The 13592-nt window shown below is 32.5% G+C and overlaps 2 protein-coding genes across 2 annotated transcripts; one reads left to right on the top strand and one right to left on the bottom strand.

The window, feature by feature from the left end:
• Positions 1-939: 939 nt before the first annotated feature.
• Positions 940-7325, bottom strand: LOC106661526 (pyruvate dehydrogenase (acetyl-transferring) kinase, mitochondrial). The gene is made up of 8 exons (XM_014384991.2): positions 6879-7325; positions 3264-3471; positions 3025-3209; positions 2762-2935; positions 2339-2508; positions 2160-2277; positions 1969-2078; positions 940-1791 (listed from the first exon to the last, which is right to left on the bottom strand). The coding sequence occupies exons 1-8, from the start codon at positions 6976-6978 to the stop codon at positions 1648-1650; spliced, it is 1209 nt and encodes a 402-aa protein (XP_014240477.1). The 5' UTR covers positions 6979-7325; the 3' UTR covers positions 940-1647.
• A 548-nt stretch (positions 7326-7873) lies between these two features.
• LOC106661527 (AP-3 complex subunit sigma-2) lies at positions 7874-10988 on the top strand. The gene is made up of 6 exons (XM_014384992.2): positions 7874-8077; positions 8150-8241; positions 9645-9828; positions 9923-10030; positions 10531-10712; positions 10779-10988. Exons 1-5 carry the CDS (start codon positions 8009-8011, stop codon positions 10645-10647), a joined length of 570 nt encoding a protein of 189 aa, XP_014240478.1. The 5' UTR covers positions 7874-8008; the 3' UTR covers positions 10648-10712; positions 10779-10988.
• Positions 10989-13592: the final 2604 nt, after the last annotated feature.

The following is a 13592-nucleotide window of genomic DNA, read 5'->3' as shown; positions in this document are numbered from 1 at the left end:
AAATATTATTATTTGACAAAAATAATTAGTTTTTTACCATAAATTTCATGGAGTCCAGATTTTAAAAATAAACTGAGCAGGAATTAGTCCACTAGGGCTGCTGAAGGGGCCAATAACACAAAAGGATTTTTCTAATATTTTTCATGTATACTACAACTTTGGATAATCCAACAAAATCAAACAAGGTTGAAAACTCGAACCACATTTAGCCTGGTTAATGAGAACATAGTTAAAATGAGTTTTTAATGGAAGGTAAGTGCATTGGCTTGTATTTAGTTTCTAAATATGAAAAAGCCATGTATGCAAAGGGGGTTAGTCTTATTTTTTTAATAAAGAAGTTAAACACCTCTTCAAATTGTTTAGATAAAATGCTCCTCCAGGCCTATGCCTCACGATATATTTAAGCCTCAGAAATTAAGTTGAAAAGTTAAAAACTTCTTTGTTTATATTACCTTATCCTTTGATGGGACTATGGGAGTATTTAATGTATTTCCCAGCCTCTTTTTCTTTTCACATTTTATTGCCAATACGTATTTTGTGTTTAATGCAAAAGCCCATTTCCAACGCTCAGAAACAAACTCCATCAAATGTTAAATTAAGTACAAACGTTTTAGCTTAGTGTTAAAAGTTAAACTATTCTTTTCAATTACCAGAGACCCAATTTTTATTGATTAGTAGCGAATGTTCTGCATTGTTTTGTACCATATTTATGAGTTTACATTTTTCTCTTAACTTATTAATACAATGCTTTGTTTGATATTAAACCCAGACAAATCAAGTGGCAATTATAAGCATGCTGGTTATTCCTTAAAAAAATATGTACATCAGTAAATCATGCAAGGTTGTGAAATAATATTGTACTTTAGAGGACTTAAATAATAAAATAAAAGGTTAAAATTTAACAGGAAATCAATCTAGGATACAGAGATAAAAGCCAAACTGGGTACATATAATTTTATTGTTTTTCTCTTATTTACAATATATTTCAAAAGGTTATTAAATTGTGGTAACCAACCAGTCTTATAGTAAAAGATAAACGAGGTCTGATAGAAGTAAATCATTTGACTGATGAGCTTTCAGTGATTACTTCACAAATTTAGTGCAACAGGATAACTTAACACATTTGGTGCAAATTTAAAAATAATTTGTATGTAGATATGCTCTTCTAAAGTACAAGATAGTTTGTACATTTTGTGCTTCACTGTGTATATAATATACAATAATGGCTATACTTGTGTCATCAATATTTACACAAATTGTTCAAACACTTCCTGCATTTTGGAAGAGACCATCTTATTAAAAATTCTAAACCAAGAATGGTTTTTTAATGGTGAAAGCTCAAAAATCAAAAGTTTCCTTCTGCTACTTAAATAATCTTTCATTCCTTTTTTCACTTATCATTACAATGGATTGTTTCGGGGTAATTTGAAAATTAAGTTTTAGTGATAAAATTGTTGAATATGAAAGATAAAAATATATATAATAACAAAATATCAACTTCAAACAACAATATAACAATATTTATTTAAAAAATGTAACACACATGCACTCACTCACATTCACATACAAACACTGCCTTCTGGAAAAAAAAAAAAAGAATGGAATGGTGTTGGTTGTTTAAAACTTTTGGGTGGCAAAACTTGAAAATTAAAAACTTTTTCCTGATGACATGTTTCGTGAGATGCTTATTACACTTGAGCTCCAGTCACCCGGGGGCGTAAAATTTCTATAAAACTTTGTTGACATTTTGTTGAAAATAGGTAACACTTCATTTGCTTCATTCGAAAGAGCCTGAAACACCATAGGAAGGAACACTAAACATTTGTTTATTTCTTTATTCGTATTTATTTTTATTTAGAATATTTATTTTATTTTATTTACAATAAAATAGTTAAGTGCCCTAAGTATACAGGGTACAGTAATTAAATCATTTCTAATGCCTAATGTAAAGCCAAAATATTTTCATACCTTCATATAAATAATTGCATCTGTCCCAAAACCGTCACAGGACAAAAGACAAAGATCACCATGAAAATACCTTGCATAGAGTCTTGAAATAGGAAGGCCATAACCATATCCTGTAAAATTAATTTGTATAAATGTAAATTATGAAAACAGAAAAAGGAAAAACAAAATTGTGGAATTATTGTAAGGTGAACCTGCTAAAGGCACAGTATGTAAATCCGATTGTGAATTTGGTTTAGGCGCAGTACTGAACATATACTGGAATAACTGATCTATTTGGCTCCTTGGGATGCCTCCACCTTGGTCAGACATCTGAGACAACATGTAAAAAAGTTTACCCAAATAGTAAAGGTAATCCATAAAATAGGAATACCTTGATGCATATATCTTCTCTACCTCGGACAACGGTCACCTCAATAGGGGGAAAATTTTCTTTATGGTATTCCATTACTGCTCTCATAGAATTCTTAAAAAGTTCAAACAACATGTGGTACAAATGAGATGGCACATATACTATCTTAATTCTTTCTTGTTTTTCAAGCTCTGAAAAAAAATTGGTTAATTTTGCTGTTCAGCTTTATATCTAATTATTATAATCAAATCATATATATAAATATTCTGATGTGTTGCCAATTATTTATATTCTATTTCAACAGGAAATACACTTTATAAATCACAAGCGTGTTGTGAGGTGGGTAATTACAATTTCATTAGTGTTTGAACATTTCTAAATAAATAAATTTGAATTTAAAAGTGTGTGAAGGAATATATGATTTGGTATTCACATAAAACAAACCATCATGTTCGGTGACAACTAGCTTTGGTGATGCAAGATAGTATCTATCACAGAGGAAGCTCGCATTTTCATATGCATCATAGACAACAGCAACAATATCGCAATTAGGGTCAATGCAACCGATGTGCATTTGCTTTGGCTCCTTTACTATTATTTCATTTCCAAAAAGCAGGGCTGGAAAGAGAGGAATAACACGTATTAAAACAAAACTCCTGGTTTTGTTCTCATTAAAAATGAATTTTCAAATAGACATAAAACCTCACTGTGTTGATTGATAAGCATTCTTATGCTGATGCGGGACATGAAGAACCGATCGAGGAAATACTGTATGCTAAGCTCTGTCTGCGCATCGATAGAATGTGACTCTTTCAACTCGAGTACCCCTTGTGCCACTGTTGGCACAACATCTGTGTGTCTATTGCGTATCTTGATCAACGAGTCGCAAAACCTTTTAAAAACAAATTATAAATCCGAGCTCATGGGTCAAATTGTTAAGGTTTACCTGTCAAGAATGTTCGGCGTGTAGTCAAGCTTCTCAAACTCGATGATTTCATTGAATGACTGGGCGTACCAATCATTAACAAGGGTAACAGAAGGCATTTTGAGTAAATTAGCCGGGAGAAGGTGAATCTCTTTCATAATATTGGCTAGTCTGACAGGAATCTCCTGGCGTAAAAATAGATATGATTTCTTCTCGCAAGCACTTAGTCCTAATTAAACAGATAAAAATAATATTAGATACAATAATTTTACAAGGCAATTTAGTGAAAAATGTATTCTTTAACTGCCTGAATTCACTAAATTTTAAGTTAGATCCCAGGTAATGAGGGAATTTCAGGCGAGGCAGCAGACATACGAGCTAAAAATGTAGCCTTATAACAACCTGCAGTCCCATGTACATTTTTTGCATAAATTAATAGTCACATTAAAAAGAACTGGAATCTTCAGTTACTAAAGAACACAACCAAGGCAACAAAAACCTACTAAAAAGTAACCCAATGAGAGAAAGAATAAATTGTACATTTACAGGAAGTGAAAATACCTCTTTAAAAAAATAGGAATGTTAACAGTTGACCAAATCAATTAGGTCTAGCCTGGCAGTAAGTCATTCTTGTGAATGTGAATAAAGTGTTTGGGATCTGGTTTGTGGTCAGATCACATTCTTATGATCTGACCAAAAACCAGATCCTAAACACATTAATCGTTGTGGTCGATTTCTTCTTCATCAACAATGTGAATGAAGAATTTTATACTTGATTAAACAAACAAAAATCTTCCAGAAAAACCATTAGCAGAGATCGGACACAATTAATAGAAGTTTAAGTGCTAAAGGGGGAAATCCCTACATCTCCAAATGGAAAGAGAAAAGAGCTAAGAACAGACCTAAAAACAAACAAAATTTACTTGTAGAATACATAAATGGTTTATTAATACATTGCTTAATACATTAATACATTACTAGATTTTATTGAAGATCATGGAATATTACTAAGTTATTATTACTTTGGTCTCATTTTGACAAATACAATCAAAAATATTCTAATAGTATATTTAGTATTTTGAATTTTATTTATATGTTAATTATATTGCATATGTTAATTGCATTGTCTTTAATGCATGGATTAATGGATCAGTAAATAAATCATTATCATACCAAATATTAAATAAAAACTAGTTTTTAATATTGAAATATTTACTGTAAGGTGTAAATCAACTTGATACTAAAACTAAAATAGTAACTAGCAATAATACATTGTTCCATTCAATTTATTCCATGAGCCGTAAAGGAATGACCATGAACATCATTTTAACCAGCAATTATTATTTCAGGATAGACTCCTGTTAAATCATTTTAATATAACGATGAAAATAGATTATCGACCTGCTGGATACAATAAGTTCTTTTCAGAGGAATTCTTTCCGAAGATCCTCTGAAAAGAACTTCATTTTAATACTTTTTGAAAAACAATTTACAAGAAAATATGTACGATGTAAAATTTATATGAACGCAAAATTTGTTACCACCATTTAGAAAATGATATTACTGCATTTCTATTTGGGTACCAGCATATAAATTTTTATGAGATTTCTTCTTGTGATATATATTTTATTCTTTATTATTATATAAACACATACATTGCGTAAGGGAGATTCTTATTTATCGTCATGAAAATATGCCCCTGTGATGTCCGCATTTGATGAAAATACTATCTTAAACAAACAGTGATAACAATAATAAAACAACAACCCCCCACCTATTTATTTTATATTGAAACCATTCAAAATATTAAAAAAACTAACAGATAAATTCCAACCTGAAGGTCAATTGTATAACAATATACATAATTAGATTTAACTCCAGGGGATGATAAAATAAAATGTAGCATTTGGTGATTGATGTATTATTTCAATTTTCCATTAGAATTGTTTTTGATAATTTAATAACTACTAATTCAAATGTAAAGCCAGGTTTGTATGAAAGATATTTGCTTCCTCCTGATATTACATGTGAAAATTCCCTGATATTTTGACCATCTTAACACACATATAAATTGAAATCAACATTAAATTTTCAAATTTTGACAAATACACATACTTGAACCCCAAGCTGAACACATACTTGAACTCCAAGCTGAAAGTATTGTATTCATTAGGTACATATCAAAACGCACTCACACCTTTTCATGTATGCCAGCAGGAATTTTTGAAAATAAGAAATACACTCCTTCAAGCGGCATTTGTCTATACTGATGGATAAAAAAGCTCCAGTCATGGTTGTTGCGTCTACATAAGACCCTAGCTAATTTCTTTACTCTGTGCAGGAAATGTCTGTAAAAACTATAGTACTGAGCTACTGGCAATATGCGAATCACTTAATTTTGTATGTTTTGACTAGTTACATGATTTGTCTGACAGAATCTGCCTTCATGCCTTGGACCACCCTATTTACATGAGCCCCAATGTTCAGGAAATATTATCAACATTGAGGTGTTTCCAACTACAGGGAAGAAGAGTACTTTTGTTTGGATACCTGGACATGCACATATTAAGGGAACCCACTTATCTTCAAATCCGGGACATCCCAAAGGGTGACGATTGTAATTTGCAAGTCAAAAGTTTGGTGTCAATGGAAACAGGTCTGGGCTAGCACACTTGAAAACAAACTCCAGGAAATAAAGAACTCTGTAGACACATGGCTTACTTCATATCAGGGGAGTAAAAAGTGGATCTTCCAAGGTTTAGGATTGGACACTTAGAGCCACCAAGGGTCACATAATGGGCACTCCCATCTACTTGCCATGCATCCAAACACATACATCACATGTACACACCATAGACTTCTATACTCCTCGCCGGTAAACATCAGGAAATACTAGGTGACAACCAGAATAATATACATAAATTATTTGATTTTCTCAAATTGGCATATTTACTCAACAAAATATGAGCTTCTCACATTGTTTGACTTTTCCCTTCTTTTTTATTAAGATAATTAAAATATATTAATACAGAAAATAAAATGTAAAAACAGTGTATGTGCGAGGTCTGGGGGCAGGGAGTCCGGGCGTGTCGTAAAACCCCAGTTGGTTTATGTAATTTTTAACCCCTGCACAAAGGATGTGGTTGGTGCCTACTCATGCCCTCCCAAGCTCGTAATAGGGGAAAACGTGCGCCAGGATCATCTGTTGCCACTACTGGAGTACCTGGGCGACTGTGGCCATCCATCTGCCCGCATACCTCTTACGAGATAGTTATTGGGGCAATCGTGACCCTTGGTAGTTGTCTTCAATAAAAAATGGAACTTTATAAAAAAAATAGTTTTTACGTCTGGGAGAGGGGGAATAAAAATTTCCTGATATTTTGTTAAGTTTGGCTAGTCCTCTTGATTGTGGCACAATGACCGATAATAATTTGCTGCTCGATTCTGTCAGTACATCCTTTTATCCAAAATTGGTCGATCATTTATTCAATAAGTTTTATTCAACCCTATGTTGCATACATGCACAGAATATGCAGATATCGCTGAATTGAAACTTCTGATCGGCAAATAAGAAAGTTGATGTTATTTCTGTTTTATTTTAAATCAAAACTCCGGATTAAAAAAAATCAAACTTACCGAAATCGACAAAATGTTTAATCGACAGTGGAGACGGATTAAACTGCGAGTAGAAGTCAATCATTTTTGACAAGGAGAACGTCAGGTGTGTGATCCTCATAACGCTGGCCACTTTCACATCACAAACAGGAAGAAAGGAAGAAAAGAAAATTATATTCAATTTGTAGAAGTATCTGAGTGATAACGAGTTCTGTGTAAGAGATAATAATCGACGGGATAAACGTAAATAACCTGGGAGTGGGACTCAGAGGCCCGCAAGGACGAATTTCCTTTTGGCCAAGGTCGTCGAACTCTCACTAATCTCTCAAAATTGGGAGGAATGGTTTATTTTCTCTAGATAAACCAAATTCTCGAGGTCGATCTCAAAATAAACCGATACGCCCGAGATATATACATTTTCATGACATTCGCCAAAATATTTACAATTTCGTAGCCTAGACTGCAAAAGTTTTTATTTGTAATTGTAAATATCAAATAAATGTAATTTTAAAAAATCCTTGTATTACACAATTTTGTAAAATAATTTTTAAATAAAAGCCATTATGAAAAAAATATAAAATTCGAAATCATAATAGATCACAATTGTATTGCTTGTTTGACCTTATTTGTATTTTTTTCAGCATGTCGCATTATATTTTATGGCGATATCAATTTAAATTGCTTATTTAATGTTTTAACTATTTTTGTCGAATTTACTTACTACACGAGATCTAAAATATAAATAAAAATTATTCTATTAATCCATTATTTCGATTTTTAACTACTTTTTGCACGTTAGGTCCAACGAATTCAATGAAGAAACCGTTCATATTAAGTTTGTATTTTACAAACCGACGAAGAAATATTATTACTACAGATTTAACTAAGTAAAAAAAATATATAAGTTTATCGCGGTATGTTAAATAATAGATAATGAATTTTTAAACGTGTTATTTCTATTGTCAAAACTTTCAAAATTTTGTGCTGATTTGTAAGAAGGCTAAGTAAACAAGTTTGACTAACCTTCTCTTTTATGAACAGTAGTGTAGTGTTTTGTTCAACGTTGTACTTGTTGTAATACTGGTCTGCTTGTTTTGGTTCGTGGCGACTTGCACAGTCTATTTAAATTTTTTTTTGGCAATTGGAATAAAATGATAAAAGCAATTCTAGTTTTCAACAATCACGGTAAACCTCGGTTGACCAAGTTCTACCAGTTTTTCGTATGTTGTTCCAGTAATGTGAAAGTACCTGTTGCATAAATACTTGATCCTTAGATGGGTTTGTTTTTTTAGACCGAAGATATGCAGCAGCAGATTATCAAAGAGACATTCCATTTGGTATCGAAGAGGGATGATAACGTGTGCAATTTTCTTGAAGGAGGAAGGTACTTTGAGATTTTGTACTTCGGTCTTTTTTTAATTGAATAAATATACCTTTTGTCAGCTTAAAACAGAAGTTCCATAATGTCAGAAAGTCAAAAGAGATTGTCAACATTTTTTTTCTTTGAGGTATGCGAGTCGATAAATTTTAAGTTTAACTTGTTCGCTATCAACTTAGATTTAGGCATCTCTATTCCAATGTTCAATATTGCATTGCGGATATCATTGCATCCTCACTTGAGAAGAAATAATGTTGCTCAGGAGTCTGTCTCGATGTTGAACAGCCTTTCAGTCGAGCCTGGCACCTGGGTTTGTTCTGGAAACACAAGAGCATCCTACCTTCTACACACTGTCTCATTTTTGAATCCTACTTGTATGACAGCTACTCAAAATGAGATCTTGCAGGCTGAAGTCCATGGAATTGAGGGATGTACTTAGTTCAACTTGAACAGAGGGTAAAAAACAAATATCATATCAGAAAATCACTAAGCTCAAACATCAAACATCATCTACACAACCTGGGCATATACAATGATGATACCATAAGCAGATCATGTAATGCGGAGGAGGAAACAGCCACCCATATCATCTCTGAATGCAAAGCAACAGATTTAATCTAACCTATGAACCTATGAAAAAATCTAGGGAATGAAACTGTAGTAGCAGTCAATAACTTGATACTTTTAAGAAAAAGGATTGAGACTATTGCACTGAACTAAGGAACTAGGAAGGTACACTAAACCAGAAGGCTGCAGTGCCTGGGGAGCACAAACCCCGCTTCCTAGTATCCTCATCACATCAGCATACCATACCGTACCAAGCTCAAACATCATTAGCTCAAAGATGGTGCTGAATTATAAAACTAAATGGTTCTATTTCTACACTGTATAAATATTTAAAATAATTTTAAAATGGAAACTCCTTTGATTGGTTGCTGGTTGAAGAAATATACTATTATAGGAATTTTATGAACTCCACTATCTTCTCTCTTCACTTTTTTTGGTTTAGAATGGCAGGTATCTCTTTTTAAGGCTTGTGAGACATTGGAATAAACTCAAAACTTGATGATGAACATAAAATGAAATGCAAAAAAATAAATGAAGAAAAAAAGGTTGTGTAATTCATAAAATCCCCATCACAAAATAATGTGGTCTATGAGGTGATGATGATGTGTTGCTCTGTCTGATGTGTGAGGACAGGCTGACCAAAATGACCAGAAACCGTACTACAAAATAATTCTAATAAATAAAAATAACATTATACTTGGGCATGATTGTATCTCTGGGTCTCTATAATTTTTCCAATTAGCATCTCTTATCTTATGTTATATTCGTAAAAACTTGAATAATTATTGATTTCAACTTCAACTTTGAACCAAGCACGTCAGGCTCTTTAATTTTTTTTCCAGCCTGATTGGAGGTTCTGATTATAAGTTGATATATCGACATTATGCGACGTTATACTTTGTGTTCTGTGTGGATTCTTCAGAGTCGGAGCTTGGGATTCTCGACTTGATACAAGTCTTCGTCGAGACGTTAGACAAATGTTTTGAGAATGTCTGTGAGCTTGATCTCATTTTCCATGTAGACAAGGTAAATAACAGAACTCAATAATTAGACAAAATATAATACATATGTTTTTAACGTTAAAATAATAATAATAAAAATACGAATTTGGTTGTTTCAGGTTCATTACATACTGAACGAATTAGTGATGGGAGGAATGGTTTTGGAAACAAACATGTCTGAAATTTTGGCTAGGATATCTGAGCAAAATAAATTAGAAAAACAAGAAGTGAGTACAGTACATTTGTCTTGACGTCTGTGAGGTGATAAACTGCATTATTTCTGGTTTTGTTGATGATCATTTAGGTCAAAAATATACTTAAGAAATGTTAGTGGAATATATTTAATGATACATTTCTTACCTAAAACTTTTGCCAACTTATAAATTCACTTTGCCTCTTGAGATCTAGAATTAATTACATTTCAGTTGATATTTTAATTTAATTAGAAAGGCACTATCTGGGCTGTAAAAATAAGTCAAGCAATCTATTGTATTTCCAAACCTTTTTATTTGATTATTTATTAAAAAGGTGAACTCTGAAAACTCAAGTAGTATGAGTTAGACTAGTCTTCTCCTACATAACAATGAACACTTGACAAGTGTTGAATAATCAAATATCTCATAGTGTTGTGTTATAAATGGGTTACCATAACAGCTATATATGTTTAATATAGTAATATTAACACTTACAACGCTCTCATCTTCTTAAAATGGTATTGTTTACATAGACCGGCCTAGCAGCAGCACGAGCTGTGAGCGCTGTCAAGAACATGAACATACCAGCACAGCTTAAAGAGATGAAACTTCCTGATCTGCCGCAGGCGATAAAGGATCTTAAGTTCTGACCACGAGGCTCAATTGGGAGGTCAGACGAATCACTTTCCATTCTCAACTCTAACCAGGGTAACAAGTGAGTATGGAATTGTACTCCACCCTCGCCTTTTTTTTTATCTTCCAATTTTTGTTTTGTTTATAGAGATTATGAGCCGATGTGACACAATAATAAATCATAAATCGTATATGATTGTGTATTGTGGCCAAGATCAACTCAACATTCCAACTAAATACTGATGTTCGATCAGAAAGGACATTTTTCACCTGCAGGGAATTGTGTGCATATATATTTATAATATTTTAATAATAATTTAAACAAATATAAATAAAATTTATTAATAAATCTTTTTTTAAATATTTTTATTATTATTTTTTGTTTGTTATATTATTACAAACAACTTTAATTTTTTTAACTACCCTTGCTTTTTGGCTATATGTATTTTAAATCTTGTATAAATTACGTAAAAAATAGAGCAGATTAAAAATATATTCACTTCGAATTATACATTTAGTAAGTCCATCATAACAATAAAAACCACTTTTCCTGCCTCTTTTTCAGCACATTCAATGTGGCTGACCTGGGAAGTAGCAACAGTAGTAGAAACAATTTGCTGCTGTGTGTATGGGGGGGGGTGAAATTGAAATTGCAGCATTGAACGTTCTAAATTCTAAACTATGTCGTATTATATTTAAGTAGTTTTATTATAAGTTATATTGAATTATTACCGAAACATACTTTGCTGATATTAGGACTATCTGACCAAGTTTTGCCTTATAACTTTATATCCATGAACATTTTTTTGTCTGTCTGTCTAAAAGGATAATAAGGATTGTGGCAGTTAACAAAAAAATAAAATAATTTTTTATAGTCTTGATTTTCAAATTAGATTTAATTAATGTAAAGTGCAAAAAAATTATTATTTTACATATTTTACCATCTAATGTAACATAAGGGATACATACTAAGCATCCATTTTCTTTGTGCCATTTATTCATTTTGAGACATTTATAGGAGATATTTGTGCCTTTTTAAAGTGGAAACACCCACATTTCTATAAATAAAAAACAGGCCTATTTAACCCTGGTGATTTTTCATCGATTTCACCTTCAGTTTGTTCCTTGCTGAGTAAGTATCGGCAACGTTCGTAATGTGATAAATTGTATGCAGTTCAATGAATAACTTCATTATTCATTTTCATGTTTTTCAATTAAGTAATTATTTTATAAATTCCAATCAAAGAAATGTTAGTTGCATACAGATTGACTGATCTTTTATTAATAGTAATAATAAACACATATAACATGAATGAAATAAAAATTTCATATAACATGAAATTTTTTTAAAATTTAAAGCAATTATAAAAATGACTAGATATACTGTTGTTTCACTATTAATTAATATTTACTAATGAGAAAACAATATGGTTTTTAAATGAAAATATCATTTTGTAATTTTTTTTTATTAAATACTAATTTCCTTGGTTTATATAGTAGAAAAATTTGACTTTTATTGCATGTTTCTTTGCATTTACAGAGTTTCCTCTTCAGTATCTAATAGTATACAAAAATTGCAATTATCTGATAGTTTCCTGTTCAATGTTATATCAGTATATGACACTTATGTATTTATCCTTATTTTTTCTATGAATGTCATGAGCCAGGGTGCCAGCATACCTTCTTCATTGGCACCTCATCATATCACTGTGGGTTCATTGTTACCCCAGTGGCCTCCTCATGAGCTATCCCTTGCTCCACAAGCAGTCCGCACCCTTCATAATGTTCCCAGTTCCCAGTTTACAGCTTATTGTACTTTATCCCTGGTTCCATATGTTTGGTGGCTCGCAACAAGTGTGAATTTGAGCCCCTGGTGTGCCGGTGTTCTTCCATCAAGGGGGTTGGGACCAAATTCAGGGTCGCTGAGATCTGATCCTGCTCCTTCCATTGATGAGTGGTCCCCTTAGGCGTCAGAAAAAGTCCAGAGGCGACGGTGGGGATAGAACCCACGACCGCGGGATCTACTAGCCGAGAGTCTGACGCCTTAACCACTCGGCTACTGCGGCCCCCTTTGTTTGTATTTACAGTAAGTTTTAATTTGATGTCATCTCAATATATCTTTTAATGTTTCCACTTCTTTGCAATGGAACCTCATCATAGATTGTTTAGGTAAATTCAAAAAGGGAAAATTCAAAATTTAAATTTACCTAAACAATCTGCCAGTATCCCCTTTAATGGCACATCATCATATGACATCAATACCAGATCAGTATAATATTGAAGCATTTGTACTTTGAAATTGCTGACATCTGACAGTTTTCCATTTAATGCCACATCAGAATATGATATCATGTTTACGCTTTGAAACTGTTGTCATTTGACAATTTATTCTTCAATACCAGTTCAGCATAATACTGAAGCATTTGTACTTTCAAATTGCAGACATCTGACAGTTTTCCATTAATCAGCATATGACATTGTGTTTGTGCTTGGAAATTGTTGTCATTTGACAATTTACTCTTCAATACCAGTTCAGCACAATGCTGAAGCATTTGTTCTTTCAAATTGCTATCATTTGACTATTTCCCTTTTAATGCGACATCAGCATATGACATCGTGTATGTACTTGGTGGTCATCTGACAATTTACTCTTCAATACCGGATCAGCATAATATTGAAGCATTTGTACTTTCAAATTGCTGACATCTGACAGTTTTCACCTCAGTGACATCAGAATATAAAACTAGTACTTTTGTTTTGAACCTGCCGTCTTTGACAGTATCCTCTTGTACCCAAACAACATTTAACACTTGTGTGTTAGTACTTTGAATCTTTGTAGCGTTTCTGCTACGTGTGGGTAATAATGACAGTGAATATAAATTGAGACTGGCAGTGAATTTCACTAATCAAAAGAGAAAATGCGTCAGGACAGAGATCGTAGGACGAATATACGAATGGCAGA

Source organism: Cimex lectularius, unplaced genomic scaffold (genome assembly GCF_000648675.2).
Source record: "Cimex lectularius strain Harlan isolate CLEC.00 unplaced genomic scaffold, Clec_2.1 scaffold20, whole genome shotgun sequence".
Lineage (NCBI taxonomy): Eukaryota > Metazoa > Arthropoda > Insecta > Hemiptera > Cimicidae > Cimex > Cimex lectularius.
This window is presented reverse-complemented; position numbering and strand designations above follow the sequence as displayed.

Bases quoted from the DNA above. Each gene is read 5' to 3' on its own strand.
- LOC106661526 (XM_014384991.2), bottom strand. From the start codon at position 6,978: ATGAGGATCACACACCTGACGTTCTCCTTGTCAAAAATGATTGACTTC. The intron at 2,936-3,024 runs GTGAGGTTTTAT...CTCTCTTTCCAG, and splicing joins AATGCTTATCAATCAACACA to CCCTGCTTTTTGGAAATGAA. The intron at 2,509-2,761 runs GTTTGTTTTATG...ATTTTTTTTCAG, and splicing joins AGTTGTCACCGAACATGATG to AGCTTGAAAAACAAGAAAGA.
- LOC106661527 (XM_014384992.2), top strand. From the start codon at position 8,009: ATGATAAAAGCAATTCTAGTTTTCAACAATCACGGTAAACCTCGGTTG. The intron at 8,078-8,149 runs GTATGTTGTTCC...TTGTTTTTTTAG, and splicing joins CCAAGTTCTACCAGTTTTTC to ACCGAAGATATGCAGCAGCA. The intron at 10,031-10,530 runs GTGAGTACAGTA...TTGTTTACATAG, and splicing joins ATAAATTAGAAAAACAAGAA to ACCGGCCTAGCAGCAGCACG.